The sequence below is a fragment of the Mastigoproctus giganteus genome, chromosome 8, assembly GCF_048544385.1.
Source record: "Mastigoproctus giganteus isolate SK-2022 chromosome 8, ASM4854438v1, whole genome shotgun sequence".
In the NCBI taxonomy this organism is placed as follows: Eukaryota; Metazoa; Arthropoda; class Arachnida; order Uropygi; family Thelyphonidae; genus Mastigoproctus; species Mastigoproctus giganteus.
In genome coordinates, this window is record NC_143582.1 from 79,630,563 (window position 1) to 79,656,409 (window position 25,847).

At 39.5% G+C, this 25,847-nt stretch overlaps 1 protein-coding gene across 1 annotated transcript in view; it reads left to right on the forward strand.

Moving 5' to 3' along the window:
- Positions 1-417: 417 nt before the first annotated feature.
- LOC150081661 (uncharacterized) overlaps positions 418-25,847 on the forward strand; it is a 72,201-nt gene continuing 46,771 nt past the window's right edge. Inside the window, exons 1-2 of the mRNA XM_090380584.1 lie at positions 418-758; positions 20,503-20,651. Coding sequence (XP_090236710.1) covers positions 654-758; positions 20,503-20,651 — 254 coding nt within the window. The 5' untranslated portion in view covers positions 418-653. The remainder of the gene's footprint in view (positions 759-20,502; positions 20,652-25,847) is intronic.

Genomic DNA, 25,847 nt, shown 5'->3' on the forward strand with positions numbered 1-25,847 from the left:
CAGTGAAACATTTTGATCGTTTTGGCGTGTTTAAAATTAAAAATATGCAGATTTGTCTTTTGTCAAATGTGTGCATATCGAGCCCTTTAGAAACCTAAGGGGAGTCGCTGCATCGTCCCTACACAGACACAATCACACACACACACACACACACACACACACACACACACACACACACACACACACACACACACGCGCTTATATTTTAGTTATCCAGTGACATACATTCGTATGGTCTTTGTCTCTTTAAACCGTTCCTTCTATTCTTTTCAGAAGGCCTTTCAGCGAGGTGCAGTTACTCTCAGCCCTGAGCGTGGATATGTGTGCGTGCGTGCGCTAGCGCACGTTTTCCACGGACTGGCGGTAAACAGAACTCCGTGCCATTTCGGCAGTCATTCCTGTCATGAAATTAGGAAGGCACATACGGACAGCAGAGGGCAGTGTGTTAGTGCCTTGCTTGAAGCGAGCTGGTGTGTCGTTCCCTCAGCCAAAACAAAGGTTGCTCGTGCGGTACAAAGCGGGATATCGACGATGCAGTGAATGCGGGTTACGAATAAGACACCGATGGCCCGGGTGTAGGTGGACGAGAGCTGGATTCTGTTGTGGGCGCTGAATTTCAGTGGACGCACTTCTGACTGTTTTGATTGGACGTTATGGAGAAGTTGGTCAATATTTTATTGCAGCGAAGTGACAATTCAATCCCCTGGGGTTTTCGGCTGGAGGGTGGGGAGAATGGACATCCGTTCACCATCGGAAGGGTAAGTAAACATAAAAGGGACCTCTCTCTGTCTTTTCCTCTTTTAGCTGTTTCGTCAGTAGTTGGCAGCTCATCAGAGATTACAGCAGATATATTGTTTCGCTCAATGCGTACCATTCATTTAGTTGTTACAATGAAGATAAAGCTACAGCAGAGTACAATAACAGTTATCGGAAACAACTGGGACTCTTTTCTTTTTTTTTTTTTTTTTTTTTTTTGACGATTCGCTCCATCTATCGGCTATTTCAAAGGCCATAACCCTTTATCAGCTGTTGGCATCCTTGGAGAATATTCCTCATAGTGTTCTTACCTGATTCTGAACGGTGTTTAAAGATGGAACTATTTGAAATATACTTTCAGATTCAGGTTATCGCCAAAAGATAACCTGGATCGTCTGCGTATTACTTCAGCCACATTCGTTTGGTCGTGCAAATTGATTATTACATAATTTTTTAATTGGCATAATTTTATATAAACGCAAATTTGTCCTTTTTTTTTTTTTTTTTTTTTTTTCCAGTTAAGCTTTTATCTACACCCTATCAATGTGGTTGGTATTAATCAACAACTGACACGGATGAAATTTAATATTCCTTTTTGGTTCACTCTTAATACGCTGATTCTCTTTATTCGCGTGATAGTTTGTTACTTGTAATTAAATATTAAATGTTTCAATTTCTGTGAGTAAAATTCGAGTAAAAAATAAAAGCGAAAAAAATTGTTAATTGAAATTTCGGATAACCGATATTCGGATAACTGGAATTCTACTATGTCTCCTGAGCATCAAAGCAATTAAGGCTATGAGGCATCGGTATATTGTGTCTGCAAACTGCGTGTATTTATGTGGTCGATTTGCCTGTTCACTGATCGAAAAATCCGATTTTCCGCCTGCCCGGCAACCCAAAGGTCGCGGGTTCGATTCCCGCCTCGGGCTTGGATCAAAGTACTGCAAAAACCTTGGGAGGTGCAATATGGCCACAGAAGCCGATGCGCCAACAACTACCAAATCAACCAACCAACCAACCGATTTTCCGGGATCAAAAATCATTCTACCCTCTTGTGAGACTGACTAACTCAGCTAAAGCGCAGAAAAAGCCCATAAAAATTGCTCGCGTCGTTGACGGAATTCGAATTATACTGTATTTCCAATATTGCTTGCATATTTTAAAGAACTAACAACCTTCTTTAACAGTTACAGCTAGATCTGTGTTTGATCTCTCCAAACAAATTGACAGAGAAATTTTTTAATTGTATGACTTAAGATAGCAGCATTTCTACATTACCAGAATGAAATAATGTGATCAGTGAATGAAGTTATGATCCGATGTGGTTAATGTTTCGATTAGCATCGCTGAAACAATTTAGATTTTATAAGTTGGTTCAGTGATGGTAATCCGGCAAGCTGGATCATTGCCGGATTTTAGAATGGCACTTTTAGAGAGGTGAACTATGAAGTCTATCTATCAGCAGCATAATCTTGTACTGCGTTTAATTTGCTTTTACTGCACTATGCATATTGTACCACATTACACAAAATAAAGAATGGTCTTTATATTAAACAAAGAATGCGGAACGAAAGAGCGTCGTTGTTTGTCTGCAGTTCAAACTCAGTGATCACTGAATTTTGACCAATCCATCCGTATGGTCTGTGCCGATTAGTTCGCAGTATAAAATGCTGAACATCTTTGCAGCACTAGAGCAGTGGTAATTTGCGTTTAGTAATGCAAGTCAAAGGATGAGGTAGCAGTTATGGGCTGTAGCAAAGATGTGGAGTTTCAAAAGGGCATGATTGTCGGAGCTCGTGCGTTGGGCGCTTCTATATCCGAAACGTCACGTCTTCTCAGTTGCTCACTGTAGTTAAGGTGTACAAAGAATGGAACCGTGAAGGATTACGTAAGGTGGGTGTTCGTGGAGAGTGAGGATGCAGCGCGTTGTACGGACTAAACGGCAGATCATTATGCGACAGTTGAGAGCCCTCGTGGCTAGCATAGTTTGTAGAATCGCCGTCCTCCCCACATTGGGTAGAAAAGAGCTGAATTCGCGTCTATGACGCGAGGAATTTTTATGGGTCTTTTTCACGACGTGGCTGAGTCATTCGGTCTCAGGCGAGGGTAGCATGGTTTTACTCCCAAAAACTCGGGTTTTTCGTCCAGCAAACAGAAAATCGACCACAGAACACACGCAATTTACAGACAAATACATATACAATATGGCCATAGTCGCTGATGCTCAAACGCACAACATCAACAATGACAGTTGACACAGCAATACAATACGGGAAACGTAAGAACAGTATCCCAAATAACGATGCGCCTCACACTCGGACGTATGGGTTTCTAAAACAGACGACCTAAGAAACGCCCTCTCCTCACCGCTTATCATCGTCGATGGCGAATGCTGTGGTGGTACACTGGACGACTGGAAATGAGTGTGCTGGTCGCATGAGTCCAAACACCTGGTGCTACATGCAGACAGACGGACACCTTCGTGTGTGGCGTAAGCAATACGAGCCCATGGACACATCGCGTATGATGGCCACTGTCCAGGCAGATGGGGGTGGTTGTTTAATATGGGGCACATTTTTCTGGCAAGAAATATGACTTTGTGGTGCGTATGGGCCAACGCTTCACTGGTGAAGTCTACCGGCAAATTTTAAGAGACCATGTGTACTCTGCAATATTGCATTTTTTTCCGGACAGAAGCGGGATCTACCAAGACGATAATGCTACATGTCATCGTATCCGCACTGTGGATACGATGACATGTTTCGAGGAATGGTTCGAGGAACAAATACGAAGTACATTATTAACTCTGTGATCATCGAAAGGTGTGGCCAAGTTAACGATTTGGGGTTCTCTTCTCCAGCAGTGTTAAATTTGATTCCCATGTCCTTAAAATCACCAGCAAAGCATTCAAAACACTGGGATTAATCAAAAGGACACGTACAAGTTCAAAAACTGCAGATATGCTGTTGTCCTACACAAAACCATTGTTCTGCCAATCCTTGAATTCAGCTCACCCATCTGGAATCCTCATACAAAGACTTTAATTAACAAAATTGAAGCAGTCCAAAAAACATTTGTCCGTTACCTTACGTTCCGTAACCCTCTATTTTATCACTCGGTGTACTATGAATCGCTCTGTGATTACTTTCATCTGAGGCCTCTGTGCACTAGAAGAGTTATTGCGGACATCACACTTCTAGCCAAAGTAATCACTGGAACCTATGAAGCATATGATATCCTTATTAAAATCAACTTCAATGCTCCTTGTGGACAAATCAGGAACGTTACGCTGTTTCGCCCTTGACTCTGCCACCACGGACTTTATGAAGTTCAGTCCACTGAGCACAATCAGCAAATCAGCAAATGACTCTCTCATTGACTTCTTTGATAACTCCCAATCACTGATGAACTCCATCCACAAGTTTGCTTCTTCTGTTGAACTGCAAAGTGACTAGCTCTCCTTTAATTCTTGTAGTTTATTATTATATATTTTTTATTAATTTTTTCTCCTTTAATTAATTTATTTTTTATTTGTTTTACCGGTAACTTAACTTAATGCATACCTCTTCTACAAATGATTTTAATATTTGAATCTATTAATGTCAATGTTTTATCTTCCTATTGGATTTCTTATTATTGTTGTCAACTCTGCTCATTGTTCTGCTGTCAGATACACTGTTAATGGTTACCTGTTGTGTATCTCGTTATTAATTAAAAAAAAAAAACACAGTGAGGATATCACCCATACTGATTGGCCTGAAAATTCGCTGAACTCAATCCAATTGAACATTTGTGCGATGTTTTGAAGGGGGAAGAGAGATATATATGGACAAGCAACCGTCATCCATTCCTGCACTGTAAAGCCTTGCAGGCACCATGGCTGCAGATCCCTACGGTCGCCTTCAGACATCTAGTGGGGTAAATGCCTAAGCGAATAGTAGCTGATATCCGTGCGAACAGCTGTCCAACACGGTATTAGGTAGATGGTCACAATTCAGTAATCACTGAGTGTAAGTTGCCCAAGGCAAGCCAACTTATGTTGCACTACTCTGCTCTCTCACCCACAGACATCATGTGGAAAAAGTCTGTCTCTAATCCTGTCAGGAAGGGAGAATTATGGGTTTTTTAAAAACATTTTATTTTATTTTCACTTCGTGGCCATGTTAGTCGGTCTTGGGCTAGATGTTTGTTTTTAATTCGAAATTCGCATTACTTTTAAATGATTTCCACAGTCTGAGCTGCCTTTGCAATAATTAAAATAACTATAGACTGGAAACCGGTGGAAATTTCATCTCGGCATTATTCGATCTTATCTTATTCAGCTAGGCGTTTTAACTCAATTTAGTTAAATGAAATTCCGATTTAATATTTTCATTGGAGGCTGGGAGTGGAAGTAATGGCGAGCAGTGAGGGTCTGAAATTTTTGAGAAGGGCGTGGTAAGGAGTGGATATGCATTCTTAATGTACGGCAAGCGAACAGTAATGGTTAAATACATTCTGTCTCTCGTTATCAAACAAGAATCCGATTTAAACATTAGCTCCTTTCTCAGAATTGATAATGGGTTGCATTATCTGGACTTGTTGAGTAAAAATCAAATGGTTGCTGGCATTTTTAAGAGGTTAAGCTGAGTGATTGAAGTATGCAGGGCAGTGAACGAAGTGGAAGGGATGGGGGAGGGCCAGAACGCATAAATTCCCACAAGTCCTTCGCTAAATCCAGCATATTTCTTCATGCAATGTCTGTTTTCACGCTAGGCAGTGCCGCGAGCAATTTTTTACTCCTTAAAAGGTGGGAATGGGATTGGGAAGAGATATATATTAAATGTTTCTGCTGTTACACCCATTGTAGCTGATGACAAGCTAAAATTCTGTCGGTTTTAAAACTAAGTTTATAAATATTTAAAAATGTAATAGCAAAACTTTAGAACTCACTTCTACAGCTTCATAAAACCTAGAAAATGAGAGAGTGTTCAGCAAACACTGAAGAAATCTTGAGGTGATTTTTAACTGCCTCTGATTTTCAGAACTGCTGTGAAACGTTTGCTTCAATCAGTCACTTATGTTACCCTTCTATCTGATACTTCCAGGAAGGGCTTTTCTTCTCTTCCTGGAAGTACTCAGAATGAGAAAATTCGTGGACTTGACATTGCTATTCTATCTCCGACGGCATTTGGTATCTCTGCCTCTCTAAGGTCAATGTGCGCGAACCGCCTCTACTTAATTGGGTCGCATAGAGTTAATGCTTCTTTTTTATACATATAAAGTCACTTAAGGGATTTTGTGCAGGACAGACATTCGCAGAATCGTACATTAAGTGAAATGTAATGACCCGAATTCTGTTGGTAAGTTTATCTTGTTTTTTGATGTACCGCACAACTTTGTTTGCAAAATTTCAACTGTCTTTTGTAGTTAAGAAAACATCCTTTTCGTATGATACGTTAACCAATTGTCATCGCTGAATTTGTCTGAAACAGGCGTACTGGACTTTCAGGCGAACAATACGAGATGATGAATTGACCATAAAGAAATTCAGATAATTTCGGTGAATTTCTCGTGGTAGGTTATTTCAGTTTTGCGCGAAGGCAGCTAAAGCCAAGAATGGTCAATGCATTCGAGTTGTAAACCTTGAATCAGTGGTTTTAACTACATTATATATCTGACAGTTACAGCTAGGAGGGAAACAATCCTGCATCATTCTTCCTCAGTCATGTTATGGAAAGTGACACGTATTAACAATCTGTTATACAGGTTGTTCAACTGTGGACACGGATAGTGCTGCTAAAGTTAATATAATATTCTCACTGGCCAAAAAATTACAAAACCTCTATTCACTATCTAGTTGGGTCAGTTTTTCACGAAGTACAGCCGATATACGTGGCATGGATTTCCATTAGATGTCTGAAGGAATCTAACTTCAGATTTGACCATTTTTCCATCCTGTTTTTTTTGTCAGCTGCTGTATTGTGGTCTGTAGAAGACTGCCCTTTCCAACGTATCCCTGACATTCTCAATTGGATTCAGATCTGAAGAATTAAGCGGCTAATATAGAGGTTCGAAATCTTGGAAATGTTCCCCGAACCATTCAGGTACAATTTTTATACTGTGGATAGTTGCGCTGTCTTCTTGATCGAATCCATCGTAATCCGAGTAAATATGAAACACTGTAGGGAGGGTGAATTGGTCCGAAACGACAGGAAGATATTCATTGGAGGTAACACAATGGGATGAACGGACCCAGTTCGTACCAACAGAGCATACCCAATACTACGATACCATCTCCAGCCTCTTGAGTTATAGACACGAGACATTCTGGATGCATGGCTTCGTGAGGTCACGTCGTGGTTTCACCCTACTATTGGTGCAAAGGCAACTGCTCTCTGTACTAGAAGTAAACAGAATACAGTATTCGGGTGGAGTTGCTCTCTGTACTAGAAGTAAACAGAATACAGTATTCGGGTGGAGTCGGTAGTTTAGTAACTTCCAATAGTAGAGTCATTACAAAATGCCATATTAGCAATCAATCTGTTGCGGCCATTGCAATAAAACTTCATCATCCTAGATCAACGGTGGCCAGCGTGACTACCAGATGGAAAGTGCTTCATGCTTCTACAACCGGAAACGTTGTTCGGGTAAAGAAAAAAAATTAAGAAGGAGATTGACGGGCGCTCAAAAGAGTGGTGCGTAAATCTCATCATCTTCCATCGGATACTGTCAATCAGGGGATTTTGGAGGCCATAGGGACTGATATTAGTACAAAAACGATACGTAGGAACCTACATAACATCGGATTTTACGGAATATTGATTGATTGTTGTAAGGCTTTAGGCTCATTAACAACTTAGGCCATATTGCGCCGTATATAATGTCTGTAAATTGCATGTGTTCTGTGGTCGGTTTTCTGTTTGCTAGACGAAAAACCCGAGTTTCTGGGAGGGAAAACCATGCTTACCTCTCCTAAGATCAACTAACTGAGGCATGTGTGAAAAAGACGCGTAATTCTTTGCGTCATTGACGGGATTCAAACTCAGATCTTTTCCACCCGGTGTGGGGAGGATAGTGATTATACCAGCTGTGCTACCCCCGAGGGCATCTTACGGAGTAGCTGCAGCACAAACCAAATATTATCGCGAACAGCCTTGCGCTGGTGTGTGCACAATCCATCATAATTCGTGGCTGGCACGTTGAAAAGTTGTTTTATGAAGTTACCAATCACGGTACACTGTTTTTCATTCACAGTGCTATCGTCACCGTCCTTCTCACACCGGGTTGAAAAGGGCCGGGTTCGAATCCCGTCGACGAGGCGAGGAACTCTATGGGCTTTTTTTCACACCGTGGCTGAGTTAGTCGGTCTCAGGCGTAGATAGCAAGGTTTTTCCCTCCAGAAACTGGGCTTTTTCGTCCAGAAAAGCAAGCAAATCGACCATAGAACGCATGCAATTTACAGACACAATACACATGAGTGTATTGTGTGATCACAATACACAATACACATTACACAATACACATGAGTGTATTGTGTATTGTGTGTTGATTACTCAGTTGATTACTGTGTGATCCTAACGTAATAGTTTGGTTTGGTTTTTTTTTTTTTTTTTCCGTTTCCGATGTCGTGTTTGAGTTTGGTTGATGCCCGGAGAATTATTTACCAGTGTGTATCGTCACAAATATTAAGTTTGGTGGAAATGTTATCGCCTTCTTTCCTGTTGTTGGAGTTTGGACCGTTGATTGTCGTTCTTGAAATAATGAATGTAATGAGGTGAATAATTCTGACAATTCTACTCTTCCGACACTGTGGCAACAGGAGGGGCAGAGCCATTTTCTGTTCCAGTATGACAACGCACCATGTGATACTTGATTTGAGAATATAGGTGGGTAAAATCTTCATTTATCTGCCCCAAACCCCGACTTTAATCCCATTGGATCCCGCAGAGATGAGTTGGAACCTCGGCTTCCGGGCCAACAGGCGGCAATCAGTAGCTGAACTGAACACTGCGTCGAAAGAGGAATGGATCAAAATACCTCCGTTCTTTTATTAAAAATTGGTTCGGAGTTTAATGACGAGGAAGCAGTGGGTAATTGATTGCGGCCAAAGGTTGGTCGACAGACACATTTTTAAATATTGCGTCAATAAAAGATTCTTTGAAAAATGCAGATGTCCGTTTACTTTTGGCAATAGAGTGTACGAATATATTGAGTGTGTTTTCTATCACATATACTCTTTGTGGATCTGTTGGCAACGCATTCACCGTCTCTAAATTCATCCTCCTCTTCTCCAATCTTGATATTGCTCTATGGAAACAGCGAATCGTCACCTAAAACTTGTAAGCGCTTTCTGCCCACAGCAAGATTGCATGTACCAGACGTTGATAACGTCATCACAAGACAATGAGTTTCTACCACCCTTTCCATAGCACTGAAATACCACTGCTCAGCGCCCTACGCTAGCTGGACAGCTTTTTTCCTTCTAATACAGTAGATATTTAAGTTTCTTGAACTGACCCTGAAAAGCTTCATTACAAGCGGTGCATATGGAAGACGGATGTAGAGTGATTCGCTTTTCCTTAGGCAGAGGAAAAAATTAAATTTACCCCTCACCCAACATCGATTACAGCTGAATTGAGCACATAGCAATGTGTCAGCACATTTTATGTTGAAACGTAGAACTCATTTGATCGAAATTTGAAATATTATTTTCAGATTGACCACGCATGCGTTTCAAAGGGCATGTTCGCTTAGAATGCAATTAGCCCCCTATTTTAATGCAGAATCTCATTTTGAATACAACAGACTTCGCTCGGAATAAATCACAGAGCGCCACCTATAGAAGGCGGTTGGCAATGAAAATTATTAAGTGAAGGGCTTAAGAAGTAGTCAACTTATAATCAAAACATTCCTTTCATCTGTTTTATTTATCTTTTTGCACATTTCTTCATTTCCATTACGCACCCAATTTATGAATTAAATTTTTCTTACCATTCTTAGATTTTTGATTTTCCGATATACAAAATATAATTCATTTATTATTTTGGAAGAGCCATTTTGGCTCTTCCATCTTTATTCCCTTCCTCCCTCGGAAATCCTAGCGTTCGTTTCATTTCATTTCAATGTGAATCTAGCGAAGGTGTACTTCTCGTGCGTACAGGTTCAGCTGTAAGTGATTCCATGAAGGCAGAAATAAGGGTACAGCGACTAAGGTGAGCCTTTCGTATTCACTTAGCATTTCAGTAAGATATTGCTAACTTAATGACTCTTTAAAGATACGTGGGAAAGATGTTTGTTTGAAATAACGAGCACGGATACTCGAATTACAGCAGCCACGTGACTCGGTGGTCAGGAAGTGGACATTAATCACGCTAAGTCAATCAACACTACAAATTAGTTGAAGTGACCTCTCGTATTCATCGCCAGCGCAAATATTAGGTTCTAGCGACACTCGTGCAGTTCGTATCACTCCACCGAACAAAATCTGACCTACACGAAATGATAACGGAAATTCAAAACGCCAGACAGGCCATGTGGTTATTTACTCCCAGCGTGACCAGGCTGCCACAGTGGCCTCACTTGTCTCGTGCACCATGTCCATTTAAAGGACTCCACCGCCTTCGAATTGGGCTGCAGATATTTTAGAAGATAAGCGAATCTTACATGAAAACAAACTGAGTCATGGTGGTGTTCGCCCGCTTTCTTTCTTTCTTTCCTTCCTGATTTCTTTTCTTTTTTCCCCCCGCATTACAAGTGCAGGAAGTTGACTATTTTTAAGTAGTTAGTAACCGCTCTGAGAAGGAAGTATGGAGACAAGCACGCGCGAATAAATAAATACTTCGTGCCTGAAAGATGCATGCCACAGCACGAAAATTAAGGTTACCCTGTCGCTAAGACATTTGCACTACGTACGAGCACGTCATTTTGCCAGTTTAAACAAGGTCTGTTATTGCGAAATTGCACCAAGCAAATCTGACGTGTGCCACAACGTCAGGTGAGCGTTTTAATAAAGATAATTATTTTCAGGGACAATTTGAGGTTGTGTTTCTTCTGTTTCAGTACAAGTGTTATTTTCTTCAAAAGGTTATCGGAGGCATGGGTCCTAAACTTATCTGAATCGGTGTTCCCATTCTCAGCGTTGCGTGTGCTGCAATGGCAGTTTCTCCCCACTGAAGTTTCGAATTTTGTTTGTATGAGACTTGGGAAAGAAGTTATTAACTAAATAATGAGTGGCTAAAATTATTTGGTTTAATAGAAGTTACCAACTTATTTAATATTGTAATTTGTTTGTTAGCAGTTAACTAAATATGACTTCCGGTTACAAATTGTTCAGTAAGTCGTGGATTCCCCTTTCTCGTATTTAGGCTGTCCATTTAAAAATGCTTGGTCTCCCCTCTACAGGTAGTGAATGATGCGAGCCGAGCGTGTGGAGATAAGAAAGAACATAAAATCGTGCTGACAGTGATATTAGTATTGGCTATTGCAGTCAATACCGCATTTTATCTCGATCGAGTGGTAATAACTGCAAAGGTTTTCTATGAATGTCCAGAGAGGTATAATAATCAGCAAAGAATTAAAACCATGGTCCATCATGGCAAAATTAAAGAAAAAAAAATGACGGATAGGGACCAATGAACCCTCACTGATGGTCGTACTAAGCTGTCCATTGAGTCTTCAGAAAACTGATAAATTCGTGCATTGTTCTCAAGGTGTTGGACTTGGTTTTCATTGCCGAACCTAACTTCTTCTAGGAAAGGTAGTTTACTTGCCAAGGGCGGTAAGTACTGTCCATTTGGACTGCAAATGGTGGTTGCATTAGAGGGAGGTCGTCATATTAAGAATGCACTGCTGTCATGTAGGCCAAAGGTTAGCTTAACGACGTTCTTAGTTCTTTTAATACAATTTCGTTTTCTTTAACGCTACCACTGTCTGAATACTTCTTTTGAAAACAAGGTGAAAAAGCTTTTAATTTTTAAAAAATGTATATATATTTTTACTAAAAATTAAAAATAAATTCTAAACATCACAAAAAAAAATTCTTTCGCAGATGAGTACTGCAAAAGTTATTTAAATTCGAAAAGAAAACGATTGGTACCACCCAAGCAACAGAAACACGCGTGCAGATTTTCCCCCGAGTCTTTTGCGAAAGCAGTAATTAAAGCGAAAAATTGAACATGAACTTTGACAAATTTGCCTTTCCATCCACGGAACACCAGAAAGCGTGATTGTTTCATGTTCTGCAAGCTGTTGGGCAGTTTTAGGGACGTCTCTCTCTTCCTGTACCCTTGACCCCCCCTCCCCTCCCCAAATCAGCAGACGAACACTGACCTACTGTTGCGTTTCTGGGAAGCAATTAAACAGCACCCAGTCTAGCTGCATCCTCAACTTATGTAGCGGAAGCGACACCCACACCATCTGCCCACAATGTAATTGACCTTTTTAAAGACGCTTACAACCTTAAGTAAATTCTTCGGGGGTGTTCTCGTTCTCATCAAGTTCGTCTCGCAACGTTTACACAGTGATTTAGCGTCGTGCTCTTTACGATTGGGATCAATCAACCATTGCGGAGACTTAATTCTTATTGGTTATAGTCTTTACCACATACCTTAACATTTTAAATTTTAATTGATTTTGCTGACAGATGTAGTTTTATTTTCCAAAACATTTTGGTGGATATTGGTTAGAATGTCTTAGATCTTACTGTTTCAAGACGAAGGGAAATGGGAAGAATCATTTTAGGTAATGCTTCTAAAGGGCATACCGCTGTTCAATGAAATGTTTGCTCTCAATTCTACACATTCTTTTCCAATCCAACAAGTTAGACGGTCCCCTCCACCCTGAATATCCTGTTCTTATCCCAAAAATGAACCTTCCATACCTCGTTTTACGCGCGAATATTATTATGATTAAAAAGGCATAGTGTGTTATAGACGAAGTAATTCACCTTATTTGGTTCACAATTTAGTATTAAACCATCCACAGGCGTCCAAAGTGGCGTACTTTAATTTTAACCACCCTCTATATATATATATATATATATATAAACTGAAAAGTAAATGTACCATGAAATCTGAGATATTAAGACAAATATATTTTATTGACGAAACTTTATAAAGATCTTTTTGGGGAAGAATATTTCCATAAAATTCAATTAAACAGTGAAAAGAAATATGCCTCTGTTTTCATGACTCCATCAGGAGATCATAACTGCTTAACTTAAGTGATTAATAGAGATTATATAACCATTGACCAAAACAACTCTCAACGAGTTCTAATGCTGTCAGAAGGTTGATGATAAGGCCTTGTGGTAATAAATCACACTTCTTTATAAGAGCCAGCCTCTTGTGTCATCCTAGCATGATACAATTACCTTCCTTCTTCCAGAAATTGCTTTGAGGCTATCTTACCTGTGACCGCTATGGATTTATTCTACAGGGAGTTATTGGCTGCAATTTCCCGATGGAATCTTCCTGTTTGGGCCAAGATTCCCGATGGAATCATGCCGTTTTGTCATAGGTCATCCCAGGATAATGCCGTGATCTTCAGATTATCTTAGCTGTATCCATCGCAACTTGCGACTATCCTGCCTTTATCCTACCAGTAGCCACCACCGATCCGAATCTTCCAGATGTCTAGTTGGATTTTCAGCTGCATTCTGTAGGGACCGAAAAACCTAAGCAGAAACTTCTGTACCGAGTTATGAGGAGGTGTTAAAGTACGAACTTTCGTATCTTACTTGATTTGCACATTTCGGTGCTTAAAAGCCTATTTTCTGTTGCCATCGGATTCATCATGTTAAATTGGAATAGCACATCGAATATTAAAAATTGAGCAGTTTGAAAGAGGGTGTGATCATACACTCATCTAATATTTGGTTATGAAATATTTTTCATTTTGGTTATGACTAACACTGGTTCATTAATTCTGAGCTGTCTGTTCAATGCCAAGCAAAATTGTTTTAATTCTATCTCTCACGCACGCAGCTGTCTCATGGGTTGTCTCTTTTTAAAACGCATCCCTGCAATATTTGTTTGTTCGAGAGAGAGTTATTTTTATAGGTGATGTCATTTGGATAGTGACGCATTACCACACTAACAAGAGGACCGTTTTGTTCACATCTATGGCCGCTGACAGGAAAATACTGAACTCTTCTCTGCTGGATGGGAACAGATGGTGTGCTGATAAGATTGCACCATAAAATAGCAAATTCCGAATAAGAGAGGGTTCTCTCATTTCATAGATCGGGACTTAATGAATATTTTGATGGTTTTGGGAGCGTGCTCAGTGTCCCTCGTAAATTCCAATTGGATTCTTTTAGAAGTCTCTGAGGTTAATGTCGACAGTACTTGGTCACAGTTATGGTAGCCTCAAGGACACAAAACTAAGTTTATTGCTGTTATGTTACACCGAACAAACCCCAGCGCGCCCTTTATAGGTACTACACGCTGACGTAATGTATGTCTCGAGCTGCCTTTGCGAAAACAATCTGTCAATAAAGATTGATGCATTAAAAACATTAGTTAAACATCCGTTAGTTGACAGTGGTCTTAACGTTTTGGAATGGGATGTAAATGTTATGAAGTACGTATTCATAAATGAATGCATAACTTTGATATAAAAGTCTTTTTACACAGTCCTGAAGCTAGGACAAGACTTGGTATGGGGTGGGGGCAGTTGTTACATTGGAAGTGGCTAACTAGCAGAAGATAAAGAATGATTATAAATGTGCAGTGTTTCGAATGTGCTAGGATTGCGTGTGGGAGTCCCACAGGTTTCTGTACCAGGACCCTTCTTGTTGTTTTTAATTTTTATTAATGATAGTGAAGATGCTGGTAGCCGGGTGGTCAGGCACGAGGGTGCATAAGTAAAAGGGTGGTTAAGTGGGAGAAGACAGAGGGTGGTAATCAATGGGTGCTGCTCTTCATGGACTAATGTTATTAGTGGAGTCCCACAGGGTTCGGTGTTGGGTCCACTGTTGTTTTGTGTATTTATCAATGATATTGATGAAGGTATATCAGGCTTAATGTCGAAGTTTGCAGATGACACAAAGGTTGGCAGGGTTGTTAATGACAGTAATGGCAGTGTGCTACTGCAACAGGATCTAGATAATTTGGGCAGATGGGCTAAGAAGTGGCAACTGAAGTTCAACCTTGACAAATGCAAAGTACTGCATATGGGTAGAAGTAACCCCAGAGAAACGTACCAACTGTGTGGTACTACACTTAAGGTGGTAGAAAATGAAAAAGACCTGGGAGTAATTGTGCAGTCAGATATGAAGTTTTCTGAGCAATGCAGACAGGCTGCTAGGGCAGGTCATGGGGTTTTGTCAATGATATATAGGAATTTTGCTAGCAGGGAAAAGGAGGTGATTGTCCCTCTGTATAAGGCAATGGTCAGGCCACGCCTTGAGTACTGCGTACAGGTCTGGAGGCCTCATTTTAGGAAGGATGTAGATTTGCTTGAGCGTGTACAGAGAAGAGCAACACGATTGGTGAGGGGAATGAAGGGATTCTCTTACCAAGAGAGGCTTAAGTTCTGCAAATTGCAGTGGCTGGAGACTAGGCACCTGCGCGGTGATCTGATTGAGGTCTATAAGGCCTTGAATGGGTTGAGCACGCTGAATTCTGATGGGATCCTTCCACTTGTTCAGATTACGAACCTACGGGGGACATAAGTTCAAATTAAGAAAGGACAGATGTAGAATAGATGTGCGGAAATTTGCCTTTAGCCAGCGGGTGGTTAATTGCTGGAACAAACTTCCATCTGTCGTTGTGGAAGTTGATAGGTTAAATAAATTTAAGGAGGAACTGGACAGGCATTTGGAGGGAATGGTGTGATGATTTTTTTTTTTTTTTTTTTTTTTTTGGCTGATGCTGCATAAGCTCCTACACTTGCTTTCTTGCATCATGTGCCACTACTACTACTACTACTACTACTACTACGTGCCTTGAGTGACAGGGGTTCAAGCATGTGACTGCTAAATACGATGCTGTTTCTTGTATTCTCTCTGTCCTGTGAACTCCTCTGAGCGTATGGTTGGCCCAGAGTACAAACAGAAAATTTGTTGGCGATAAGTATTAAGGTGGACAAGGTTGTTAATAGTGAGAATCTGTAGCAACAAGAACTGGTACAAGTAGTACAAAAATGGCAATTACGCTTTAATTTTAATAAGAGCAACTGGAGTGGGCGGGGGCTGGGGGCATACGCTCCGTCTGAAGATAGAAATTAACGTTGATGTTGTAATACAGTCCGACAAATTTCTCTCAACGGTTTAGTAAGACTGCTAGAACAGCACGTGAGGTTCTATCCATACAGGAATTTTTGCCAGTTGATTATCACACTTCATAAATCACTGATCAGACTAGGGGCGTATACGTGTTCCTAGGTCTATCTAAAATAAAACATTAAAAAACCTGGTCGTCAAGGGGGGGGTGCCCTTACGATGATACCTGGATACGGTATTGGGTCGCACTATCTTCAAAAAAGATACCAACTTGCTTGGAAGAGTACACAGATCGGCAACGACACCAGTTACAGGTGCAGAGAGAGAGAGTCCAGTTCTGCAAGCGACAAAATTTAGAAAGTGAACAGTTATTGAGGTGGCATATTTTCCCTTTCTGGGACGACACAAGCCAGGCAAAAAATGTTCCAAATTAATTAAATAAAAACGGTTATAAGAGAGCTAATGTAATAAAAGCGAGATTAGATGAATATAGTAGAACTCGGATAAGAAGTTTTCCAGGGAAGTGGAGATTTAGAACTTCTTAGAAGGGAGAATGACCTAAGGGTATAGAATAATAACTACACAAATAAAAATGAAAAGATATGTTAAAGATAATTTTTGAGTACTATTTCAGAATTTATAAATATTTTACATATGGGAAACAGTCTTAAACTGGGGATTTCTAATTGCTTAACATTCTGTTCATTAAACTCATTACCAAGTTGGAAGAATGGCAGTTTCAACATACCTTAAAAGGTCACAATTATAACAATCCACTAAGCTAAGTAATTCAGGACTGATCACAACCATCAGAGCTTAACGTTGTCGACGTATCCAATTATGAATATCGATGAAACCAATTGCAAATGTCAATTCCATTATATGAAAATGTTTATACTAAAAAAGTATCATTTCAGTTTGTAGTAAATCAGCGAAGTAGGTGGCATCGTTTTTGTTATATCTCATATTGTGAATGCCTTCAGAACGAGTTTCTCTGATATTGAACTACCTTCGACAGTGGATTCTCGAATAGGCAACACTTGTATATATTGTTTCAGAAGCGCCTGGAACGTTAGCTCATCTCCACCTCGTTTCACTGTCCAGACACAGCTCAATAAAAAGCCTGGCAACTGAGCAGTTTGTATGTGCAAAGCCGGCAACGAAATCCCCAAGGGACGAAAGCCCAACCGTCTCAGGAGGGACGAAAACCAACAAGCTAGGACAAGAGACAAAAAAAAAGCATAGGATATGCATAGTGACTAAGCAAGAACATTTAACTGATTAGTGTTAACAAAATTATACGCAACAAGCTATTTTGTCTAAACATAGGTAATGATACATAAAGGTAGAGCCCTAAAAGTTCCTAAGACCATACAAATTTACAGTTCACATATCGAAATCATATGTATATACACCAATGCAAGATAATAGACAGCAAACGGTCCAATTATCATAAATGTTAAGAAGGGTCGGTGGCCTCAGAGAAGTTTATACACGAAACTCTTAATACAGTAGATAGCTAAATCTGTACAGATACATAAATATTGACCTTGTACCCGTGGAACAAAAAACAGTGTCCTACAGGTTAACATCTCATAAAAGTCCTCAGAATTTTGGGGATAAACTATAAAAACCATTTATCGAACAAAGCGTGTATATCACATATAAAATGTATTTAGGACTATGTATTGTCATACACGTAAATACATGCAAAACACAAACCAAGCCATATTTTTGCAAGAGAAAAGACAGCAAAAAAGACCCATTAATCACTCACATTAACAGGAAAACCCAGAGGGGAACAACGTGTGAGTAGGGGCCACAGGATAGTTTTTACACTATACTCTAAGTAGATCACTGAGTCTATATAGATACATAATTTTTTTCTCTGTAGCCATTGAACCAAGCTGAGTGGCTTGATGACATCACATAATACAGCGTATTCTTATAAGTGATGAAGACGGTGGGAGAGGCACAGAAGAAATCATACCAAATGAAGTAGTTGCTGAAGCCTGAGTTTACACAGTATCAGTTAATGCAATGATTCCCTGATGGTAATGAGGTAGTAGATTGAGCAGTGGTCGATGAAACCATAGCTGTAGGAACAGTTGAAATGTCCACAGGAACAGAAGTTGTATTATTCAATTTAGAATTAAGAGATAGAGACATCATTGGCAAACAGTTGGAGTGCACGAAAAGAGTTAACGTTGTGTACCAAGATAGTAGCCGAGTGGGCAGGAGCGGGAGTGCAGTAGCACACGCTCTTTGAGTAGACCGGGGTTCAAGCCCCTGTCTGCTGAATACGGTCGATCTGCCAACCCGCACTGGACCAGCGTGGCAGATTATGGTCCATTTCCCTCAACATGAATTGTTGAGGAGGCTTCCATCCTGCAGTGGGTTGATAATGGCTGCACTTTACTTACCAAGAGAGTCTCTAGTCCAGGAGAGAAATTTTCAACTGACTCAGATAAAGCATCTCTTATATCATCGTACAGTTGACACTCATGGAGGATATGTTTCCAATTTTCAATTGTACCACAAGAACAGAGATCAGTTTGGGATCATTTAAATATGTAAATAGATCCATGTCTTGTTAATAAATAAGAAGTGTGTAGATCCATTGAGAACCTGGTTTTAATTTTCTAGCTTGAAGTCAAGCAAGAAAATATTATTGTCTAATAATTGTTAATACAAAAATAAGAATTTATAAATTAAAAAAAAAAACGTATTAAGTGGGAAAACGTCATTATAATAATACACCGTGTATTCTTTATCACGTACTTATGCGGGAAAGCTTTACAATTACATTACAATATAAAGAGTTGAAATTGGGAATTAATGATGCTGCATAAGCCGTTTCTTCACAATTTACCATTGCAATGCTAATACTGATCCACAAAATAAAGTCCTATAAAAAGAAATCCTTTTGTAAATATAAACAATTAACGAATTAATGATGGTCTTCATTACTGTTTTTATTATTTTAAATGTTAAAAATAGATGGTTTTATCACATGCCAGCTGTATAAATAGGTCAAACAGCACGCTAAATAAACTGGTAAGAAACTGCGTAATTCGTATTAACCAAATCGAAGTTTATTTCCTTTAATAAACCATGAATTCACTAATTAAATTAATTGTTTCCATAATGCTTTTTAGCCTGTCTGTAATAAACCGTTTCTTCTTATTATATGCTCTCTTTTTATAGAAAGTGAGGAGAACACTTTTATAATTTCACTGAAAAAATCTACGCTTTTTTTCCCCTGAAAGAAAAGGAATTGAGGACGCAGAAATAAGTGACGTAATTATTATTTTAGTGTGATGATGTTACTCTAAACTGGTCGTGTTGATTATGTTAGAATATTACTAATGTGCCGTACTACTAGCGCCATCTGTTCAGCATCTTCTGCTCTATATTTTCAGCCGAAAAATAGCATTTTATCGTAGTAAACGACAGCTGAATAATGTGGAGGTATTCACTATCTTTTTTCATTTTCTATGGTTTCGAATTGTTAGTGATGATATTCTAAGAAGTGTTAATGTTAGTTTAACTAATACAAAAAAAAAAAAAACAAACTCCTAGACGTTTCGTGATTTGACACACATAGGGGCTCACATCTGGTGAGTATGGGCTTGGCACACCCAGGGTCTTGAGCTGCATATCATCATTCTTCTCTTAATTGGGGATTCCTCTCTCTCAGGGTAACTCGGAATTTTTTTGGCTGGCTTCCTTTCATCATATGGCTAATAATAATAATTTTAAAAGTCAGATGGTTGGGTTTATCTGTAAGTGACTGTTGGCAATGTAACTATATTGGGGACAAAGGGATCCCAGTACCATAACATCCATGCACGTTCACTACACGAAGTTCTTGGATATTTCAACGTTACTTCCAATAGTCATTGTACATGTGATGCTGATCCATGACTCTGGAGTAATTTTTAAGTCCTCTGGCATTCTTCCAACAGGCCAATACACGAGTCCATTATGGCAGAGCAGCGGGTTTGATAATAAATATGGCAGTTATACTATGGATATCCCAGAGCTCAGCGGTGAAGACCATCTATGTGATAAATTGGAAGTGTTGTTCGCCAAACCAATAACCATTCATTGTTTGTTACCAGTCGATTAATTAAAATTTATAGAGATGATTGTCAGTGAATTGGCAGCAAAATCCACTGGAAGGTTCACGATGCAATCTACGTGCTTAGCAGGGAGTGTATTTGTTGGGAAATTTTTCAAAATTTCATTTATTGGTCCTAGTACTTGCTGATTGCATTTTATAATGAATTACGCAGTTCGATTAAATTCAGCAAAAAATATTTTTGGTGTATTGGGTTTCCGTGCATGATTTGCAGAATGGATTGTTATTAGAATTACGGTTAATTGCTGTTTAAAATATACTCCAGATATCACGGGTTACCCAGCTCATAGATCGTTGACTTTTCATGTACAGTGTTATTTGTTTTTATTAAAAGATGTCAAAATTAATGGTTAATTTGATATGCTAATATTTTTTTTTCCTGTCTCGCTGTTAGATAACCCCAGGAACCATATCTAGTCATTACATGGAAGTTGGAGATATAATCTTGAGAATTGGCGACTGCAAGACATCGCAACTGACTCAGAGAAGTGCCAATGACTTAATCATTAAGGCCGGAAACTGCTTGGAGATGATATTGTGCAAGTAAGCTATTTTCGTAGACTAAACTTTGGTTTGTTTTTTCAATTTTTTTTTTAGTCTGAGTTCCCAAACTTTTTGTGATTATAGAGCCTTAGTAATGATTAATTAAAACTAAGAATTCATTGTGCATGATATAGCAAGGGACCTGGGAATTTATTTATTTTATTGGAAATATAAATGTCTAAACTTTGTCGAAGACTGAAGGAATTCCTAAACGCCTCTTAAGATTTCAGGCGGAGGAGGGGAGGGGGGGGGGGGTATGCAACTCGTGGAGTTTCCCCAGAGTTGTTTCCAGTTTTTCGGCCCTCAAACACACACGGGTACAGATATAATACGCGATAAAAGGGCGCATGAATCGGAGAAGTATGACCTAAATAGTTGAAGCACAAAGGCATTCCCAAACGGAATCAAAAGTGGTCATTGTACAAAGGGAATTAATGGAATCTTTAAATATATCCTTCAAGAATGGCGTCTTGCAAAGATTCTAATAATATTTTATTGAATTCTTTCGAGGATTTAATGTCAGAAGATTACGAGGATGTCAAACAGGGAAGGTTAACTTGAAGTAGATTACCGAAGAACTAATCCTCTTTCCATGGTAAATATAAATGAAAGAGCATCACAGAGTTCCGGTTTCTCATATAATGATGTGATTAAGATTGATCCATTCTAATAAATGATTTTCAGTTCCCTTCTTTCTTCTAATTTCACGATAAAAATGTCTTGTAACTGAATCAAAGTCTCTAGACTGGCGTCATATATTGCGCCGACCTGTCTGCCCTCATCTGTGCCCATAATCTTATTTTTGACAAGAGTAATATAACCTTGCCGTCCAGGCGCCAGTACGAAATCGCATAGAAAAGAGGACAGGGGTCAAGCCAGGAAGGATATTTATTCAGATATGAAATTTTAGATAACAGTAGAATTAATTATAGCGTAAAATAAATTTCAGAGATCGTATTTTCAGAATTTATCTGCATTTAACCTCTCAGAAACAGTTTTGGCAAAATATTTTCCACGAGAATTCTAGTTGTGACATAACACGGTGACTATCAATCAGCTACACAAAAAATAGGTCACGAATTTAAATTTTCTGCAAAAAAAAAAAAGACTAATGAAGTTAAATTTGATCATAATGATCAAGGTCGAACGCTTATATTGGATGGTTCAAAATTCGCACAACCCGAATATCAGTAACTGAAATGCGTTAATTCTTTTACCATCAGATTGTGAAATTAAAACAACCATGATAGTAACTGTAATAATAAATGTTGTTGACATGACACCCAGTGTGGAATGACTCCACGAGAACGCAGGTGTTCTCAACTATCCTGGACCAGCTGGACAGAAGGACATCCCGAAGTTCGGCAATGGAGCAAGGCACTGCAAATGCTGAGTTCCACAGCATCCCACAATGTTCGATGGGGTTGATCTTGAGGGAATTTGACGGCCAAGCGAGCACACAAAATGCTTGGACATGATCCTAGAACAATACATTGTCTTGTTTAAAACATCCAATGCCATCTCGATACACGGTCACCAATTAGGGCAAAAGTTAGTGAAGGGGGGGGTCAGTGATGTCCATGAAAACCTCCCCCAAGTCATGATACGTCCCCGCCGGCCAGCTGTGCAGTCTGGTTGCACAGTTGGATGATATTCAAATAAAAAAAGCTATGACGTTTCATAGCATTCCTGTATTAAAATTAAATGCGAAACCCTGAAAACTTAAACAGTGAAAGATATAAAAAATATTAAATGATATATTTATGATTCCAAGAGAAAACTCCAGTAAGTTTTACCAGTTTTCCTGCAAGGAATGAACAGTTGGTGCTTTAGCATCAACTGTTCATTCATCAACTCTAGGTGATGGATAACTCTCATCAATCGGTGAAATACCATCACTTTGCTTATTGGAAGCTTGTAGTGAACCCATGTTTAGCCACCAGCGCAAAGTTTCCGGCATCCCCTCTCTCCCCATCTCCTTCAACCCACGCACGGTACTAAGTACTATAGGTTTTGATATCTTTCGTGTTTAGGAATAAAAGAACAAATATTTATATGGTTATGATGCCTGTGGGTCTCGTTCGTTCGGAATCAGCATGATCTATGAAGGAATTCGTCTTGAGTTTCACTACTCCACCAGGCATAAATAACAACGCGATGAACTGCAATCACAACTGATTCAGAGAGGATTAGAGCTTTAAATGATGGTGCTGAAGCCATTCGATTCCACTTATAGATAAACTCATTTCCTTACATTAATAAGTTATGGTTATTTTATATAGTTTTGGTAGGATGCCCAATCTCTAAACGTGTTTTATCCGTTTCTGAATAAGTTCTTACCGTAGTTGCTACTCGCAACGTTTTCATAATGGTTGTAGTAACTGTTGAGAGCATCCAGCTGGAGCTCAACTGTTAACACGTCGTCCCAAATATTCTGTTTACGTTACACGGTTAGATTACGCAATCCGTGTCTACTAAAGAACATAGCACGAGCTAACCTTGGCCCTCTTTCACGTATCAACTAAAATAGAAGTAACAATAGATATTTTCTTTTCGGGCAACGCTTACAGCCCTCACCTTGTTTCTTCGGTTTCACTCAATCGCTGTTGTTGAGTCGAATGAAACAAATTCAATCGCTGTTCAACGTCCTTCTGGACCAGTTTTACTTCCCCGAAAAATGCCACTTTAGAAAAGTTCGAGCTCGTGTAAAAATAACACGAGGGTAGACGGCGCTAGTACGAAAACCGCTAGAGGAAAAGATTGCAATTAAACGGTGCTCCAGTTAACCTCGCCAAATTATTTAGACCGTTACAAAGCCTTGAATATACAGTTCTCTTTTGTGCAGATGGATTTGAATGACAATAATACGAAGGGAAAATAATGTACTAATTCTTAAAAAAAAGTGTGTATTTAAGAAAACATTTTACCCTGATATCCACCATAACAGATCTTAATGCTACAATGGAAGTTTTAAAATATTTTTCATCCCAAGAAATATCTCTGACTTCAGATGAATATCTCGTTTGGTTTAATAAAAGCAGAATTACGCAAAATATTATTCTAAATAAAAAATAAACAAACATTGAGTTATTTTGTTCAGTGCAGTAGAATCAAATCAATAGAGGACACGTGATAATTACTCATGAGCTACGAAAAACAGTATCAGAAATCGACATTTTCAAGACTCGTGCATTCAAAGCACTCATGCATAGTCAATGTGCAAATGCAGTGTCCTTTGGTGGCTATTTCAAAAAGACACAGTGCATTTGCACTTCAAGATGTGCAAAATCAAAATAAATTCCTCTAAAATAAAAATAACCAAATGTCCGGAGGATGATATTCTTTAACTTTGGATCTTCACTACCCGAAGAAGGCGAAATGCAACTCGATGACTGTCATCAACGGTATTGATGACAGTTGTATTTTCAAAGTAAATGAGATTAACCTCTGGCCAACTGACCTTCCCCCCCCCGAAGGGTATATATCCTCCTTTCTTTTGGAGCAGGTAAATTCCATTGCTGACGAAACCATAACCCAGTATTCGGTTTTAACCAGGATTTTTAAAATTTTATCCCTAAAGAGAAACTTTCGTCTGGAGAGTCACCAGAAAATTGTCAGGGAGACTCCCTCCTCCCTCCCGATTCCTGAACATGCGGTGTTTTTCATCATGCAAGGCTTCAGAAATGATGGGTGGGAGAATTTCTTCCCCACCCACACCCTGCCGAGGCTTTAAACAGAGCCAGAACTTGTGGGCGAAATGAGATGATTTAAGATAGACAGAAATGTCCTTTCTGGATGAAGGCAAGATCCATTTTTGCATTTATTTCTTCATGTGATGTCATTAATAAATTCCTGAACTTCATATCCGATAATGTTCCATTAAAGAGTTCTGGCCAACAATAAGCACCATCTCCCCCATCAGTTAAGAACCGCGCAGCTGAAACTACAGCGTTTGCCAGATATCATTGCCTGGAAACGACTCATAACTACAATCAAGATGATGATGACTGGAGTGATATCATCACCGTGCTTCTGGCAGCTTTGTGAGTGGCACCACCCGCCATCCACCTTAAGAGGCACGAAATCTCTGAGGATGGAAGCCAACAGACTGAAGATGGCCGGTAGATTCATACCAGCCAGGGCGTTGGAATCAGTTCATGGCTTATCTAAAATTGGAATAGACCTCGAAAGGCTAATAGAAGATCCGAAGTCCAGAAAAAAAAATCGCAAGAAAGATGCTTTTGACGACACCTACTAAATTTCGAACAGCTAGAACCGAAATCATGAAAGATGTAATTTATGCTCACGCCCGCTACTTACTCTACCGAATCAACGTTTGGAAGAGGTTAGACCAATAGCCTAATTACCCATTTGATCGCAGAAATGTAGTCAGAAGCTCTACGTGCAACTTATTTCTTAGACAATCCTTATTTAAAGGAAAAAATCAAATATTTAAGAAAAGTTTTAGATTGAGTGCAGTCCAGGGACATTTAGATAGGGAAGAACACAAACATTGTGAAGGACACACAGCATGACTTTGTTAAGGTAGATAGTGTTAAATATTTAAAGTTTGCAAGTACGAAGGTGGGCAAGGTGATTAATAATTGTAATGAAGGCACTACTGGAACAATATCTAGGAAAGTTAGGTGGGAATGGCCATTGAAGTTGACAAATGCGTATGACTCGACAGTTGACAAACAACATGAGGGTTGTGAACAGTGGCAGAAGTCTGATGAATACCAGAGGGTTAAGTAAAGTGTGTTTAGGATCTGACTGCACCAGGGGTTCCCCCCCCCCCATCTCCTTGTTGTAATCATTGATTGTGCCAGTACTCTGTGAAGGCCAGAGATTTTGAGGTGTTTGAGGTAAACTTGTAGTGTTGTGTACCGTTGTTCTTCTGACCTTTTAGCAGTTCCCCTAATGGGACCCACGTAGAGGCAGGTCACTTACCCAGTAGATTTTATTATGGTATCTTATGTAGGACGGCACCTGAACGAAAGTTCAATTGCGCCCGTTGATGTTATTAGTTCTCTGGCAGGCCCTGCCACCTAAGATTTCCAGAGGCAAGGGCCTATTCCGTAAAAAAACAGAGGTGGACGCTGGAATTTAGGTAAGGCCAAAACATGTTTATGTTTATATTATGCTACATTTTGTGGGGCGTATTGGAGCTGATAATTTAGACAGAGTGGAGAGGAG